At 33.5% G+C, this 15,121-nt stretch overlaps 2 protein-coding genes across 2 annotated transcripts; one reads left to right on the top strand and one right to left on the bottom strand.

Moving 5' to 3' along the window:
* Positions 1-408: 408 nt before the first annotated feature.
* Positions 409-2,104, bottom strand: LOC144545081 (uncharacterized). The gene is made up of 3 exons (XM_078293640.1): positions 1,910-2,104; positions 1,737-1,803; positions 409-737 (listed from the first exon to the last, which is right to left on the bottom strand). Exons 1-3 carry the CDS (start codon positions 1,991-1,993, stop codon positions 466-468), a joined length of 423 nt encoding a protein of 140 aa, XP_078149766.1. The 5' UTR covers positions 1,994-2,104; the 3' UTR covers positions 409-465.
* Positions 2,105-10,565: 8,461 nt separating this feature from the next.
* LOC144545085 (bacterial hemolysin-like protein) lies at positions 10,566-15,046 on the top strand. The gene is made up of 9 exons (XM_078293655.1): positions 10,566-10,682; positions 11,003-11,087; positions 11,170-11,249; positions 11,594-11,696; positions 11,793-11,949; positions 13,352-13,480; positions 13,696-13,782; positions 13,901-13,945; positions 14,785-15,046. Exons 1-9 carry the CDS (start codon positions 10,619-10,621, stop codon positions 14,917-14,919), a joined length of 885 nt encoding a protein of 294 aa, XP_078149781.1. The 5' UTR covers positions 10,566-10,618; the 3' UTR covers positions 14,920-15,046.
* The last annotated feature ends 75 nt before the right edge of the window (positions 15,047-15,121 follow it).

A 15,121-nucleotide genomic window follows, 5' to 3' on the forward strand; every position in this document is an offset into this window, starting at 1 on the left:
GAGAATAAATTTAACTTTTCTTTCTGTCTTATTTCTTGTTTGATTACTTAAAATTTAGGAGGTTAATGAGAAATTCGGTGACTGTTGTAGGTTTGAGAAAAAAATATTGTATGAGAATTATATATATAAGATATAGGGTTGGGTATTTGTGTAATTTTTTCTAAAAGTATTTGTAACATAATTTATTTCCATCCGTTACACTCCAATTTAGGAGGAAAACCGATTCTATTAATTATAATGATACAAGGTTAAACCTTTCACCTCCTATACCCTTCACTTCCGACATAATTTTATCAACCAAACACGATTCTATGAAAAGTTTTTGTTCCTTTCCATTCCCTTCCTTTCTCTACTCTCCATCCAAACAAGGTGTTATTCAACATTGGGACAAAAGGTACACATCAACAGTTATTCACAATAAAAGTACAGCCCCCGACATTTACTTCATACTAATTTGTTACACAATTATTCTTTGTTTTTAGAAATAAAGGTGAAGTAATACCACGCAGCAACTGCAAGTACAATCACAATCAGTGGCAATGGATTAAAGGAGTTTGAAGGAGGAGCAACTACCGGCTTGTTGGCATTAACAGAGCTCGAGGCTTTTGAGGTCACACCAGAGGCCACATGTGGTGCCACGTAGCCATCAACCGATCCAATCAAGTATTTTTCCATCATGGCCTCTGCTGACGAGCTGTGCCCAACATTTTCGAATGCATCTGTAGCGTCACCAGATGCTGTCCACGGGATCCAATGCAATCAAATGTTGGGTAGAATGGTTAGTAGATGGACATAGTGCATCTCATATGTATTAGCTACAGTTATCAAGACTAAATGGTAAATTTTACAGACCAGACTGCCTCCATGAGGTCTTTAATTATTTTGGTACCGAAATTTTGTCTGGTACCAGCCTTATTAACAAGAAAATAGCAATACATCAGGTCAGGACAAGGCAGGTACACATTTGGCACCGCACAGGCAATACCAAACTTTCTTTTCATAAGTCTTGCTTTTTATAAAGATTAAAAAAAGTGTTATCTCAGTGTATGTGTTCAGAGTTCAGACAGTAGACTTCAAGGCGCAACTGAATGCATGTGTTCACTTTAGTCATAATTTTGCTGGTATTCTAGAATTAGGGATATTATTGCAATTCTTTATAATAAAAAAATGGATAGGCAGAAAAATTCCTCTCATACCAGAGTCCTTAAATTTTACGCATGTAACCATATGGTTTATAACTTATATATTTTAAAATCCACCATTTATAATTTTTAGCATATATTGCTAGCGCACTGAGTAAATGATGCCAATTGCTACTTAATTAATAGTTATTAACTCAATCAACAAGCTGATTCGTTGTATTGATTAGAATAAAGTGCCTCTTAATTATGCTTAAAATATGTTCTTTATCAAAATAAGAGCTCTAGTTTTTTTGAGTGACAAAGTAAGAGCTATAGTTAGATCCATTCTCAAATTTGGTTTTCTTTGCCAATAATTGCAGGGAAAATAATTAGGATTTCATGTTCTTTTCGAAATTTAGTACTGAATGAATATAATGAGTATGTATTGCTTATGGTAAGTACATGTCATTAGGATAAAACATCATATATTTGGCCAAGTGTTAACAATTTTTAGGGTAAGCACAGGATATTATCCTGATAATTAAGCTCATTTCTTACCAGCAAAATCAATGCTTATTCAAATAACTTCAAATTAAGGAATAAATAAAAAGACACCTGAAGCATGAAGTAGAACATCTTCACCCCCTGGGTGATCGTCCAAAAACTTGGTCACATCATAAACCTACGAGATATTTTTTTTAAAATATATCTTGTAGTATTGGACGAAACGTAAAGCATATTCAAATTAAAAAAAGAAGGGGAGCAAAAAGAAAATTTTGAAATAGTACCTTGCCACGGATAAGTAGCCAGCAATCATCCGTTGTAGTGTGAAGCAAAACATCTGAAGCAGAGAATTTCTTCGCCTCGGCCATGCTTTCTTAGCTGCCAGATGTACACGATTGAGAAAGAGAAAGAGAGAGAGATTGAAAAAGAGAATTCGGAGCAGCAGAAGGAAATGGGGGCGTCCATTGGCATTTATGCTTTGCCATACAAATGAAGGCAAAGTACTTGTTGTCGATGTGAGCCATACGATGGAAATTGGACAGTTCAGATCAGATTGAAATTGATCCTCGGAAAGGTCAAACTGTAATCTAATTTTTATCGGACTAGGCGGGAGGGTATTATGTGGTTTCCATATAAGTGTCCTAAAGATTATACTTTTCAAGAAATACATAATAATAAAGGGTGTGTTTCGATGAAGATTTGGCCATTTGGATTAGCATGAATAGTAAGTTAACTCAAATTTGAGATAGTGAGCTAATTCAACTTTTAGTTGAGTTAGTAGAATAGCATGCTAACTCACAAAAGACAAACAAAGAATAGTTCATTTTTGCTAACCCAAACACATCTCAACATAAAATAGTAGTTCGGAATAGTAGCTAATCCGGATTAGCACTATTCTTTGCCTCATCCAAACGCACTCAAGAGAAATGTTATGACCCCCAAGCCATCATATCCAAGCGAGTCCCCAACTAATTTAACATAAAAAGTATTCTAATTTTGTGTAATTTCCATTTTCCAACGCACATATTCAAACTTTTAAAGTTTTATTTATAACATTTTAAAATTCTACTCCTAAGCATTTAAACATCCACCTGCAAACAATTAAATATCAAATCTGTATAGTTTTAACTCCTAACTACTTTTGTCTTCAAGCAAAAAAAAAAAAAAATTTATTTTTACTCATTTTTTAAAAAAAGTTCTCTGGTCATTTTCGTACATTTTTCCGACAATCCGTTATAAATTTTACGAATATAAAAATATAAGCGTTTTTTATTGGATTTCTCTTTTAAATGAAATCCATGAATAAATACTCTTGAGTTATTTTGAAATCTTTTTTTTAAGTAAATTCCATTAGCACTTTAAATTTTCCAATTTTTAAACCTCAGTATGCAACCATTTAAACCTTTGATGTCATTTTTAAACTACTATGTTCAAGCCTTTAAATCATTAATGTCGATTATATAGTATCACGTATTTAAACCTCTATATACAATCGTTAAAAGTAGTTGTATCAAACATTTAAATAGTACTCATGTACTTTACAAAAAAAATAAAAACATCAACTTGAAAAAAAACTCAAAAGTATTTCTTTATGGATCTCATTTGAAAAACAATGACTTGTATTTCTAGATTTGTAAAATTCATCACGGATTATCAGAAAAATGGACGAGAATAATCAAACGAAAAAATATATAGTGAGTAAATGAATCTTTTTTTTTTACTTGAATACAAAAGTAGTTAGAAATTAAAACTACACATATTTAGAATTTAGTTGCTTCCAAATAGAGATTTATATGCTTGCGGGTAGCATTTTAAAATGTTAGAAACAAAACTTAAAAAATTCGAATATGAACGCTGAAAATGAAAGTTAGATATTAAATATTTGAGAGACGCGCTCGGAGATTTATTTGGAAGACAATTATTATACTCCAATAAATAAATGCGGCTTTTGAGTTTTGCTGAGCGGAAACATTTTATACTTAATTACTTCAGTCCGTTCCAACAAAAAAAATAATTGAAAACCGTGAAATTGAATAATCAGCATTTGATTTGGTGATAAAGGAATTCATATCACCTCAGCTAGCTTAAATTTTAAGTTTAAGTTCGATTGTCCAATATGTTTTAGCACAAATATTAAAGAGACACATGTATTTTATTTTGAACCGGATTTATTCAAATTCTGATTAAACGGTACGGATTTTAATTCAAAATTTTGAGTTATTCCAAAACGAAACAAATATAATGTCATTTGTAGATTCGAAAAGCAAATAAAACATCATTGATAATTATTAAAATAATTGTAATTTGACTCCTAATCATTACTTGGAAAAAATAAAAGAAAAGGGCATTAGATACCGTTGCGTCTCATGCATGATCGGGTAAGGTTGGAAAGTATTTCCTATTTATTATTGGTATTCATCCTAGAACTAGAAGGGTTCTAGAAACCAATTTGAAGGTTATTTACAGGAGTTCCAGATATGAGTTTGGTAAAATTAAATAAAGACTTGAGCTGTGAAACATTGACCAAGAAAAAAACAGTCTGCTAGACGATCTCACGAAATTGCCAGCAGACAGCAGTTGAGATCATCGATTAGGAATTCGCATCCTCTGAGATATCTCATATTTTGTGCGACTTTTTGGAATATCTCAAATAATATTGCCCCAGCATCACCCCCTAATAATAGGCACCGGACACATAGCTCACGCAAATCCAAATTTCAATGTTGTTGATATTCCAATATCCCACTTTTTCAGCGACTCTGACAATTGTCAGCAGGAGCGACTTGCTTACGGACCTTCACAAAAAAAAATAGTTTCACGAAATTAACACAAAATAGTGAGCGACTCGGTCATGTTCTCTCATCTAGGTATTGAAGAGTTGCCGACAACTAAAGTCTACAGAATTGATATTGTGCAGAACAAATAAAAAGGGGATGATTCAACATCCAATGCCATACCAGAGACGAAGACAGAAAAATTAAAGCAGCAATGGGCAAGAGGTAACGAGGAAAGGTGGGGAGAAATTTTTGATTTGACGCATTTGGAAAGAGGCGAGAAGTTTGATTCATTGGAGAGAACTAAAAAAGACTAAAAAAGAGAGAAAAAAAAAGTATAGTTATCAACATATTATTAATTAATATTGTAAAATAATTTTTTAATTTAAAATATTATTATTTAATTATTTTTAAAGATATTTGATATATTGTAGAGTTAGATTGGATAAATATGTGAATTTTTATAATTTTCAAAAATAAATATATAATTACTGATCTTGAAGGGATAAATACATGTTTGGATGTGTCAAGAATAGAGGTTATTCAGAATAGCAATGTGCATCCAAATAGCATTTTTGCTATTCGGAATAGTTAGAATAGCTGCTATTATCTATTCCTTGTAAATATTGAAATAGCTACTATTCGAAAATGTGAAGAGAGAGAAAAATGATTCTTTCTCGGATTTTTGTCAACACACTTCCGAAATGACAAAATTGAGACTACTTTATGTTATCTCCATGTTGTGACAATTCGTTTAAGATCTCACTTGCCTATATTTTCTTTTAATTAGCACATTATTAACATTATTATTTATCGGTTATAACTATTCGCTATTCCAAATGTACAACCCAAACAACATTTTTACTAATCCGAATAGCACCATTTTTACACTAATCTAAAAATAACTACTTTTTTCTCTATTCTTATTTACTATTCTCAAATTATCTATTCTAACTATTTTAGCTCTCATCCAAATATACCATTAAAGAAAATACATAAAATTCACCCTAAATACAAAGTTTTGAGCAACCTTTATAGAAGTTTGACAGTCAAAATATTTTTTTGGCAAGGAATAAAATATTATTTGAGATGACGTATAAAATTTATTTTCGGGTTGTTTGTTTTCGTACAATCATAGTCACCAAATAGTCTCTTTCTTTTTCTTTTTTTTTTTTTTTTTTTTTTTTTTTTTTTTTTTTTTTTTTTTTTTTTTTTTTTTTTTTTTTTTTTTTTGGTTTTGGGGGGGGGGGGGGTGTCCATGGCAGATGCTATAGTTAGGGCTGTAAACGAGCTGGGCCTTAGCTCGGCTCGTTTATTTTGGCCCGAACCTGGACCGAGCGAGCTGGACCTCGGTCATCCGAGTCAAAATCCCTGGCTCAGCTTGTGACAAGCCAACCCGAGCTAGCTCGCGAGCTGACGAGCTGGCTCGTTGGACTTTATTATACAAATTCAAAAATAAAAAAATAAGAAATCTCATTCAAAAAATTTAAGAAATTGTTCAGCAAGCACATCTTCAAGCAACTAAAGCCCATATATTTTCTTCCCAAACCGAAAATACATCAATTTTGCATAATTGCGCCTTTGAAAATGGAACTGGACTTAAAATTATACGGGACTAAACCCTAAATCCACTGTAGCTTAACGAGCTGAGCTGGCCCGGTCCGAGCTGACCTTTGGCTCAACTCATTTACTTTGGCCCGAGCCTGAGCCGAGCTGGCTCGTTAACAGCTCGGTCCACTACCGAGCGAGCTAGAGACGAGCCGCGAGCTTTTTTGACAGCCCTAGCTATAGTCACCAAACAGTCGAAATAAATAATTTTCCGACTGGCCATCTTTATATGAATTGCTAGTTTGCTACCTACCTTGTTAACGTTTACTCGGAGATACTAGTCCTCCCCAAACAACAGATTACAGAATTAAATCTTAGTTGTTACTTTTTATTTGATGAACTTTCTTAATTCGTAATTGTCCACCTTTATAATCGAGGATAAAAGTCAAAAGGCGTTAAATAACAATAATAAAAAAGCTTATTACAGAATAAATTTTTAAAATGTATTTAATAAATTGAGAAAAAAAAAATTTAATAGCCCTTGATTATATTCAATTTAGAACCCACATTTTTTAGTTCAATTAGCTAAATTAATGTATAATACGAAATGAGTAAACACGTGTTCGCATGAATCACATTTTTTTATTCGAAATGAGTAAACACGTGTTCTTTACAGACTCACATTTTTTATTCGAAATGAGTAAAAAACGTGTTCGCATGAATCACATCTTCGAGGACTCGTAATTCTTTTCATTTGAAAAATTGTTTTGTTTTTTTTGAAACACTTGATAGTAGCTATCAAGAAAATTACAAAATTTGGTTTTGTTAGCGGAGGATCTTTTCCGAAAAGGACTCGGAGGATAATAATCAAATCATCTGTTCTTAAAAAAAAAAAAATCATTCGTTCTTTTAAAAAAAAAAAAAAAGAGACATAGTTGCCCATTTGCATTAGCAAAAGCAGAGTCATAATTAGATGATTACCAGCAGCAAAAATACAGCATAGCCACCCTTATCAACTAGAAGAATGACCTCCTATACCCTTACCCCATCTTCCTAAAGTAAATCATAGAAAAATGCATACTAGAAGCCTTCCAATTCAAAATTCATATCAGAAACCTAACAAGTTACTAGGATATTACTTATTACAAGGCAAAAACATGACACAAATAAAAGCTAGAGAAAAGCACAATAGCAACTAAGCATTCTCATCAGTATGAGTGTCCCCATCTATTACCACAATCTCAAGAGCTTCAGTCCATTCACGCAGCGGAATGTCGTCAATCTCAGCAGGAGTCCAAATCATCATCTCCTGCACAATTTCTTCTTTAATGTTTCCTGCCCAATAGTGAATTAAGGACAAAATGAGAAATATTAGAACGATTAGATTTAGGTGCAACACCTGTAAAACAAATGTCATTGTGATGTTTCCAAAGCGACCCACATATTGCACTTATTACTATTAGAGCATTCTTTTTTTGGAATGTAAGGATTGAACATAATCTATAACATCATCAAAAGAGTGCTAATTCATAAAAACATCCTGAAAAGATCCCATCCAAAACCAAAGAGTTTTGACAAAAACACATTGAACAAATAAATGGTTCACAGTTTCAGCAGCACCACAAAAATGACACTGATTAGAGCCTATCCAACCTTTTTTAATCAGTCATTGTTTAGTTAGAATTCTTTTATTGGACAAGAGCCGCATAAAAACCCTAATTTTCAGAGAAATGGGTAGTTTCCACCAGATCGCATAATTATCATCTTGGACTCCTCTAAACACAAGAAAAGCATACAAGGAATGTACAGTAAACTAATTAGAAGAATCTCATTTCCAAGATATTCGATCTTGTGCATGAGTAAAGGCTGTTATACTAGTTAATTTTAAAATTTTATTCCATTCAATTGCCAGAATCCCGGACAAGTGTCTTCTAAATTGAACTACATCACCTTGGGAGCTAAGTACTGTATTCACATAAATATGAGGTTGGAGGGATAAGGCATAAAGTTGAGGATAACTAATAGCTAGAGTACACTGATCAACCCAAATATCATTCCAGAAAGAAACTTGACCATCTAAACCTATTTAGTACCATACACTTCATTTGACCAATATAATTTAATTTATGTACTTCCTTCCACTATGGGACCATCTAAGTGGAATGAGATCCGGTGCTTTTCTTTCCATGCTATTCCCGTGCTCTTCTCTCTATCTCTCTCCTCTTACTTTGGGGCCCACGTGATTCACTTTCTCTCTCTTCTCTTCTTTGAAGAGAGATATAGAGAGAAAATGAAGAGCAGCTGGCTGCTTTTCTACTAAAAAAAGCAGCGGATATGGATCCCATCTAAGTATGTTAGGACCAGTATAGTATTTATATAGAACTACTGATAAAATCATTCGTTCTTAAAACCGAAGTGTCGTTTACGTTAAAATGGCACGGTGCTGACGCAGCACAATCAGTGATGATGCTTGTCATGTCACCGTCTTTAATTAAATGAACAAAAGACGGACCGACCAAATACAATAAGGGGAGTGCTATACTAAGTGCAGCTTTTGTAATTTTGAGAGCTGAGAGAATTTTTTTCATTTCAATACCTAATTTACCCTTACTCATTAATACTCTTCTCTTTTTAATTCTATATATGTTTGGATTCATTAATACTGTATAAAAGAAATTATATTCATTTTATATCTTAAAAAGGAAAGATAAATCCTGAACGAATTGATGGGTATTAGGAATAATTCGAGAAAAGACCTGTTTTATTGTTCTTAAATCCAGGTGAGATGCCACCAGTTGAAATTTTAGAGTATGCACTTAGAATTTGTTTGGGACTAAGAAATGGAAAACATGCATGTGCAGCATTACATTATATGTGGAAAACCAAACTGAAAACATGTGTTTTGGCAAATGATGCATTTGGTGCATATTTGATCTGTAAAAATTCAAAAAGAAATTATCGTGATCTCTGATTAATTTGGTGCTTCCAATGGGCCTTCCTTCAAGGGTTCTCTCAAGTTTGTCATGACATATTGAATATGTTTATACTGCATCTCTATCTTTACTTCTCATGTTTACTTATGTGCTGTATAGGGTTCTTATCTAAGAAATTTTTTGAAGCTTGTTTTTATGCTAGCTGTAGGGTTACAAACGGATCAGATATAGGTATTTAAACCATATCCATATTTATTTTTATTTTTTGAATACGGATACGGATCGTATATATATTAAATGGTTACAGATACAAATCAAATATTAAGCGGATATGGATCAGATATATGTTTTTCAATACTATTATTTATTAAAAAATATATATATATATAGAGGTAGGCTAATATACAATCGATTGTTCCTGAGGTCCCGTACAACCAAGTGATTTTTTTATTTTTAAAGTCCAAATGATCGATCCAAACCGTTCATCTTGTTCTCTATATTAATATGTGCTTGGAGACCAAATTTTACATTTTTCTGAATTTTTTTACTATTTATTAAGCCACTTTGAAAATCGCTGATCCAACGGTAGCTTCTGGTTTTACTGTTTTGTTAAGCCACCGTTGGATCAGCGGTTTTCAAAGTGGCTTAATAAATAGTAAAAAAATTCATAAAAATGTAAAATTTGGTCTCCAAGTACATATTAATATGGAGAACAAGATGAACGGTTTTGATCGATAATTTGTACTTTAAAAATCGGAGAATGACTTGGTTGTACGGGACCTCAGAAACAATCGATTGTATATTAGCCTACCTCTATATATATATATATATATATATATATATAAATATCAAAGTTCATAATATTTATCTAATTATAATGGTGAATAGTATAAGTTATTTTCTAATATATGTTAAACTATATGATATTTATCTACTATTTGAATACATATACTTAAAATATAAAACTATATCTATATCTGTATCTGCATGGATATTCAGATATCAAATATCCGTATTTAATTTTCAAATACGAATATGGATCCGTACGGCTAATATTTGATTCATTTACACCCCTTGTTGGCTATCTATTTAGGATATATTTATGTCGGAACTTTTTGTGTATATATGTTGTGGGGATTTTGCATATTGTTTGGGACTCATCTGCATATTTGTTTTGGGATTTTTGCATGCTGTCAGGCGTTTTTTGGAGCTCATAGGTTTCTAGAGGTGGCTTATAAATGCATTACATGAAGTATTGAATGGAGGCTTTGGGAATTAATAGAATGTGTCAGGGGACTACTTGCCTACTTGCCAAAACAAAAACTTTCTTTTATTATTTATTATTAATTAATCAGCGAAGAAAGAAAATGAAAGGACAAAATTGGTATTTAAAAAAATAATTCTCAAAGCTCTCAAAATTACAAAAGTTGCGATCAGTATAGCGCTCCCCATACAATAACGCTTCATGTACTTCCAAGATGATTTTGTAGAAAACCAATCATCCATTTAAAAGTTTTCTGATTGGGTCCATTGGGACCTCAATGAATTAATGCGTGACTCGGCCTGCCTACTTCCAAATTCCAATTGGTGGTTCTTGAATCTTAATTAACTCTTCATTCCGGGCTTGGGCATATCTCGGCTTGGCCTTAAGGCCCAATAGGTGGCATCAGACCTTTTGAGAACTGAGCTGCCTCCTAATTTGCCTTGTAGATGATTTTTAGCTAGTCGGGAACTAGAGATGACCTTTCGGCTTCGCTTCTCCCGCTTCCCCGCCACTTGCCTTTTCGCCTCCTCTACTCAACGTACTCTCTCTCTCTCTCTCTCTCTCTCTGTCACACACACAACGGATTAATCGTTCAATTAATATTCGTTTTCTATATGTAACTTTTCTTTTTCTTTTTGGCGTCAATTTTCGGTAGCAAACTTCAAGTAAATTTTATAGGTTATATCGTTACGAATATTCTGTTAGTAGTATTAATTATGAAAAAATGATGGGTGCTCTGCTGACATGGCATATTAGTAGTGTGACAGTAGAGTTGGCAGCACTCTACCAGTAGCAATTTATGCACGTCTTAATTTTGAATTTTGTTGAAATCCATTTTCCTTATTGGTCACACTGCAGCTGGATTAATTTTCAATCGATCAAACAAGTTTGATTTCAGAGCATTTTCTGGGTCAAAAGCAGAGCGAATTCAGATTCCCAAAAAGTAAGTAGCTATATATCTCTGTATTGTTGGTTCCTTTGTGTTGTCTTGCTAAAATAAAGCATTTTCTTCTGTTTCTTCTCAGGAGACGTCGTTTAGATGAGATATGCCTTGAGAGGTTTCAGCAATATAGTCGCACATACATACAATCATGGATAATGCAAGGTTTGCTTGCTCGTCATCAAAGGTTTAACCCAAGGATAATATTAGTGGACAGTACATGTATTGTACTGGTTATGATACTACCAATTTATAACAGGTTTCTCTAAGTTCGGTTTGTGAATTTTTTTTTTAAGGAAGATGTGGTACCATGAATCACCGTTTTCTCGGTTCGGTTTGGTTTTTTTATTATTTGAGGGTTTCTAATTTGATAACATTTTAACATGTCTCAATTCTTTCGTGCATGGTATTACAGTAATAAGGTTTCTTCTTCAGTTTTCTCAGTTCTAGCTAATTTAACTGTACTGGATTATGTTTGTGCCTATTTGTATATTTAATGATGTTTGTAGGCAAAGTTTTTGTTGATGGCAAAGTCGTCAACAAAGCTGGTACACCTGTCTCTGACAAGTCTGTTGTAGAGATAAAGGCTGTGATTCCCAAATATGTATGTAGGTGATGATCTTTTACAAGCTCAGTACAATTGTTTTCGCCAAGTACAACACTAAATATTAATTTTCTTAAATGTCTAATGTTTTTGTTCAATTTCAGAGCAGGACACAAGTTAGAGGCAGCCTTGAAAGAATTTAATGTGGATTGCGTGGGAAAGATAGTGCTTGATTCAGGACTATCGACAGGTGGTTTCACTGATTGTTTGCTTCAAAACGGTGCCTCACATGTTTATGGAGTTGATGTTGGCTATGGTCAGGTTAATTTCATGTTATTCATAATTATTTTTTAAATTGTCAAGAATTACATAAATTGATTTTCTTGCTAGTTTTCCCGTTGACTGTTTTTTTGGAATAATGATTTTGACCACTGACCTACCCTCCGATATGGGAAGATTGGATTTCTATAGCTTTCACAACATCATAGGAAATTATATTTATATGCACAGATAGGTTGACTAAATTTACCTAGTGGGCGGATAGAACTTTTTCAGCAGAGCAATTAAATTAGAAGCAGGTTTGTGAAAATTTGATTTAATAATGAATTAGTTATAGGCATGAGGAGGTTAATGGGGTCAAGTGATACATTCCTTACTTTGCAGCCCTGCCACTAGGTTATATGTTTTTAAATACAGCATACGTATGCTTGGCAACTTTTACTAAAGACCTTAATCGGGTTTCTCTCTATTTTGTAGCCAAAATTACACATTTGCTCCCTAGACTTTAATGCCTCGATCAATTGGTTATTGTATTATTATCTCGTTCAAATTGCCTCCAGAGTATGAATTATTTTGGTTTTTCAATCTTTCAAATTGGTCTGCCATTAAGCCAAGGTTATTTCCAACAAGGTGTGGCATTATGGCATGTGGCTTTGTGGCCAGTGTGTTAATTTTTTCATTTTGTCTTTAGTTTTTTTTTTTCCTTTCCTAGTAAAATCTTAGTCTGCAATGCCACAATTTATAACAAGTTTCCCCTCTCTTGAATAGTATTTTTTTGAAGAAATAACATGCCCTGTTACTATTTTTAATTGGAAGATAATAGCCTACACACTAATTTAATGACAAGTTAGACAGAAATAGTTTGTTGAGCTAGTCCCTAATTATGGGGACCAATTTATACTAAAAAAATAAAGGGAAGTTTTAGGACTCTATACTGTCATTACAGGGAAAATCCATTTAGCCCTTGGAAGTACTTCACTTGGTTCAGACTGCTGAACATTTCTTTTTTCTTTTTTTTGGTTCAGTCTGTCATGAAATATTGTACTTCTAAATATTTGTTTACCCTGAACTTTTGGCATTGGTTTGATTTGGCTCATCTGTCTATTAGGTCATATTCTAGTTAGCATATGACTGATGCCTTCAACAAGAAATTTGACTTTTTTAGCTATTGAGTGCTAATGATTGGTTTCCGGTCAATTTATCATTGAATATTAAATAATATAATGGGCCATTTGAACAAATACTGAAAGTTTAGATGGTTAATTGCACAAAAAAAGAATTAGTAATATAGGGGTCTGATTGAACTGAGTAAATATTGACAGTTCAAATTGCATTAAATCCAATATTTAAAGAGCAAAATCACAATTTTGTCTTGTTTTGTCATTCTATACTTTGATATCCACAGTTATCTGTGTTTTATAGTTACTTTTATTTCTCATTCCAGGTAGCTGAAAAAATTAGGACTGATGAACGTGTTACTATCATCGAGCGTACCAATTTAAGATATCTCCAAGAGTTACCTCAAAATGTTGACCTGGTGACTCTAGACCTTTCTTTCATCTCTATTCTATTGGTATATCTTCTACATGAAATGCTTCTATTCTCTGAACCAGTTGACAATTTTATGATATTGTATAAATTTTGCTTTTGTTGAATTAGTATCAGCTGCTAAATGAGAACAACTCGTTCTCTATTTTTCATATCTTTTGCTACCTCTGTTGTAATAATTGCAGTGTTAAATATTTGCTATGCATATCCTAATTGGTCAAAAAAATATGCAAAATTCAGGTTATGCCAGCTGTAGTTAATTTAATGAAGATGGAGTCTACGTTAATAACATTGGTCAAGCCTCAGTTCGAGGCACGTCGATCTCAGGTTTAGTGTTTTTTTTCCTAGGTTATAATTTATTTTTAAATCGTAGTTAATTTTTAATATTGTGTGTATGCTAATTATTTTTTTTAATAATTACAAATATTGTTTTCTGTGAATTCAGGTCGGAGGAGGTGGGATAGTGAGGGATCCTCAGGTGCATCAAGAAGTATGTGTTCTTTTATATTTAAAACTTCACATTATATATTTCCATCCCTAATTTTTATTCTCTGTCAAAACTCTTAACAACTATAGCTATAATGGCTATAATATTTTTATACTGCTCGAGGAAGATCACACAGGCATTATTAAAATTTAAATGAAAATAGTGCAAAACTAGGGCTGTAAACAAGCTGGCTCGGGCCGAGCTGGGCCTTAGCTCAGCTCGTTTATTTTGGCCCGAGGCTGGACCGAGCGAGCTGGACCTAGGTCACCCGAGCCAAAATCCCTGGCTCAGCTTGTGACAAGCCAGCCCGAGCTAGCTCGCGAGCTGACGAGCTGGCTCGCTGGATTTTGTTGGGCTGTTATTATACAAATTCAAAAATAAAAAAAATAAGAAATCTCATTCAAAAAATTTAAGAAATTGTCCAGCAAGCACATCTTCAAGCAACTAAAGCCCATATCCCTTCTTCCCAAACCGAAAATTCATCAATTTTGCATAATTGCGCCTTTGAAAATGGAACTGGACTTAAAATTATACGGGACTAAACCCTAAATCCACTATAGCTTAACGAGCCGAGCTGGCCCGGTCCGAGCTGACCTCTGGCTCAGCTCGTTTATTTTGGACCGAGCCTGAACCGAGCTGGCTCGTTAACAGCTCGGTCCACTACCGAGCGAGCTAGAGGCGAGCCACGAGCGAGCCACGAGCCGCGAGCTTTTTTGACAGCCCTATGCAAAACATCAGCTTATCCTAAATTAATAGCATGTGTGCTGCTGGGAATACCAACCACCCGACCCTTCTATTTTTCTTTATAATTAAATTGTTTATTGATGGGTTGGTTTGGACAGGTTCTGGAGAGGATAATAAAGGGTGTTGAAGAATTTGGATTCAAAAATGAAGGGTGGATTGAATCACCTATCAAGGGTGCTGAAGGGAACATCGAGTTCCTTGCTTGTTTCCACAGAGTACCAATGACCCAATAATGTTTTCTTAAATGTATAACCTCTGAAATTCTTTCTTCATTATTTTTCTATTTTTGGAACTGTATTTTGCAATTGAGATAACTTCTTCAGTATTTGTTGCAAACATCCAATTCATATTTGAAATTTCCTTTTGTGCACTACGTAATTATAGTTGTATTCCTTTTAATAGTTCTTCGTAATTTTATTCCTACTGGAATGCCGC

Source organism: Carex rostrata, chromosome 2, assembly GCF_964058835.1.
Source record: "Carex rostrata chromosome 2, lpCarRost1.2, whole genome shotgun sequence".
Lineage (NCBI taxonomy): Eukaryota > Viridiplantae > Streptophyta > Magnoliopsida > Poales > Cyperaceae > Carex > Carex rostrata.

Coding starts and splice junctions, on each gene's coding strand:
- LOC144545081 (XM_078293640.1), bottom strand. CDS start 1,993: ATGGCCGAGGCGAAGAAATTCTCTGCTTCAGATGTTTTGCTTCACACT. Junction 1,804..1,909: donor GGCTACTTATCCGTGGCAAG/GTACTATTTCAA, acceptor AATATCTCGTAG/GTTTATGATGTGACCAAGTT. Junction 738..1,736: donor TGTTCTACTTCATGCTTCAG/GTGTCTTTTTAT, acceptor TCCCGTGGACAG/CATCTGGTGACGCTACAGAT.
- LOC144545085 (XM_078293655.1), top strand. CDS start 10,619: ATGACCTTTCGGCTTCGCTTCTCCCGCTTCCCCGCCACTTGCCTTTTC. Junction 10,683..11,002: donor TTTCGCCTCCTCTACTCAAC/GTACTCTCTCTC, acceptor GTCACACTGCAG/CTGGATTAATTTTCAATCGA. Junction 13,783..13,900: donor TCGAGGCACGTCGATCTCAG/GTTTAGTGTTTT, acceptor CTGTGAATTCAG/GTCGGAGGAGGTGGGATAGT.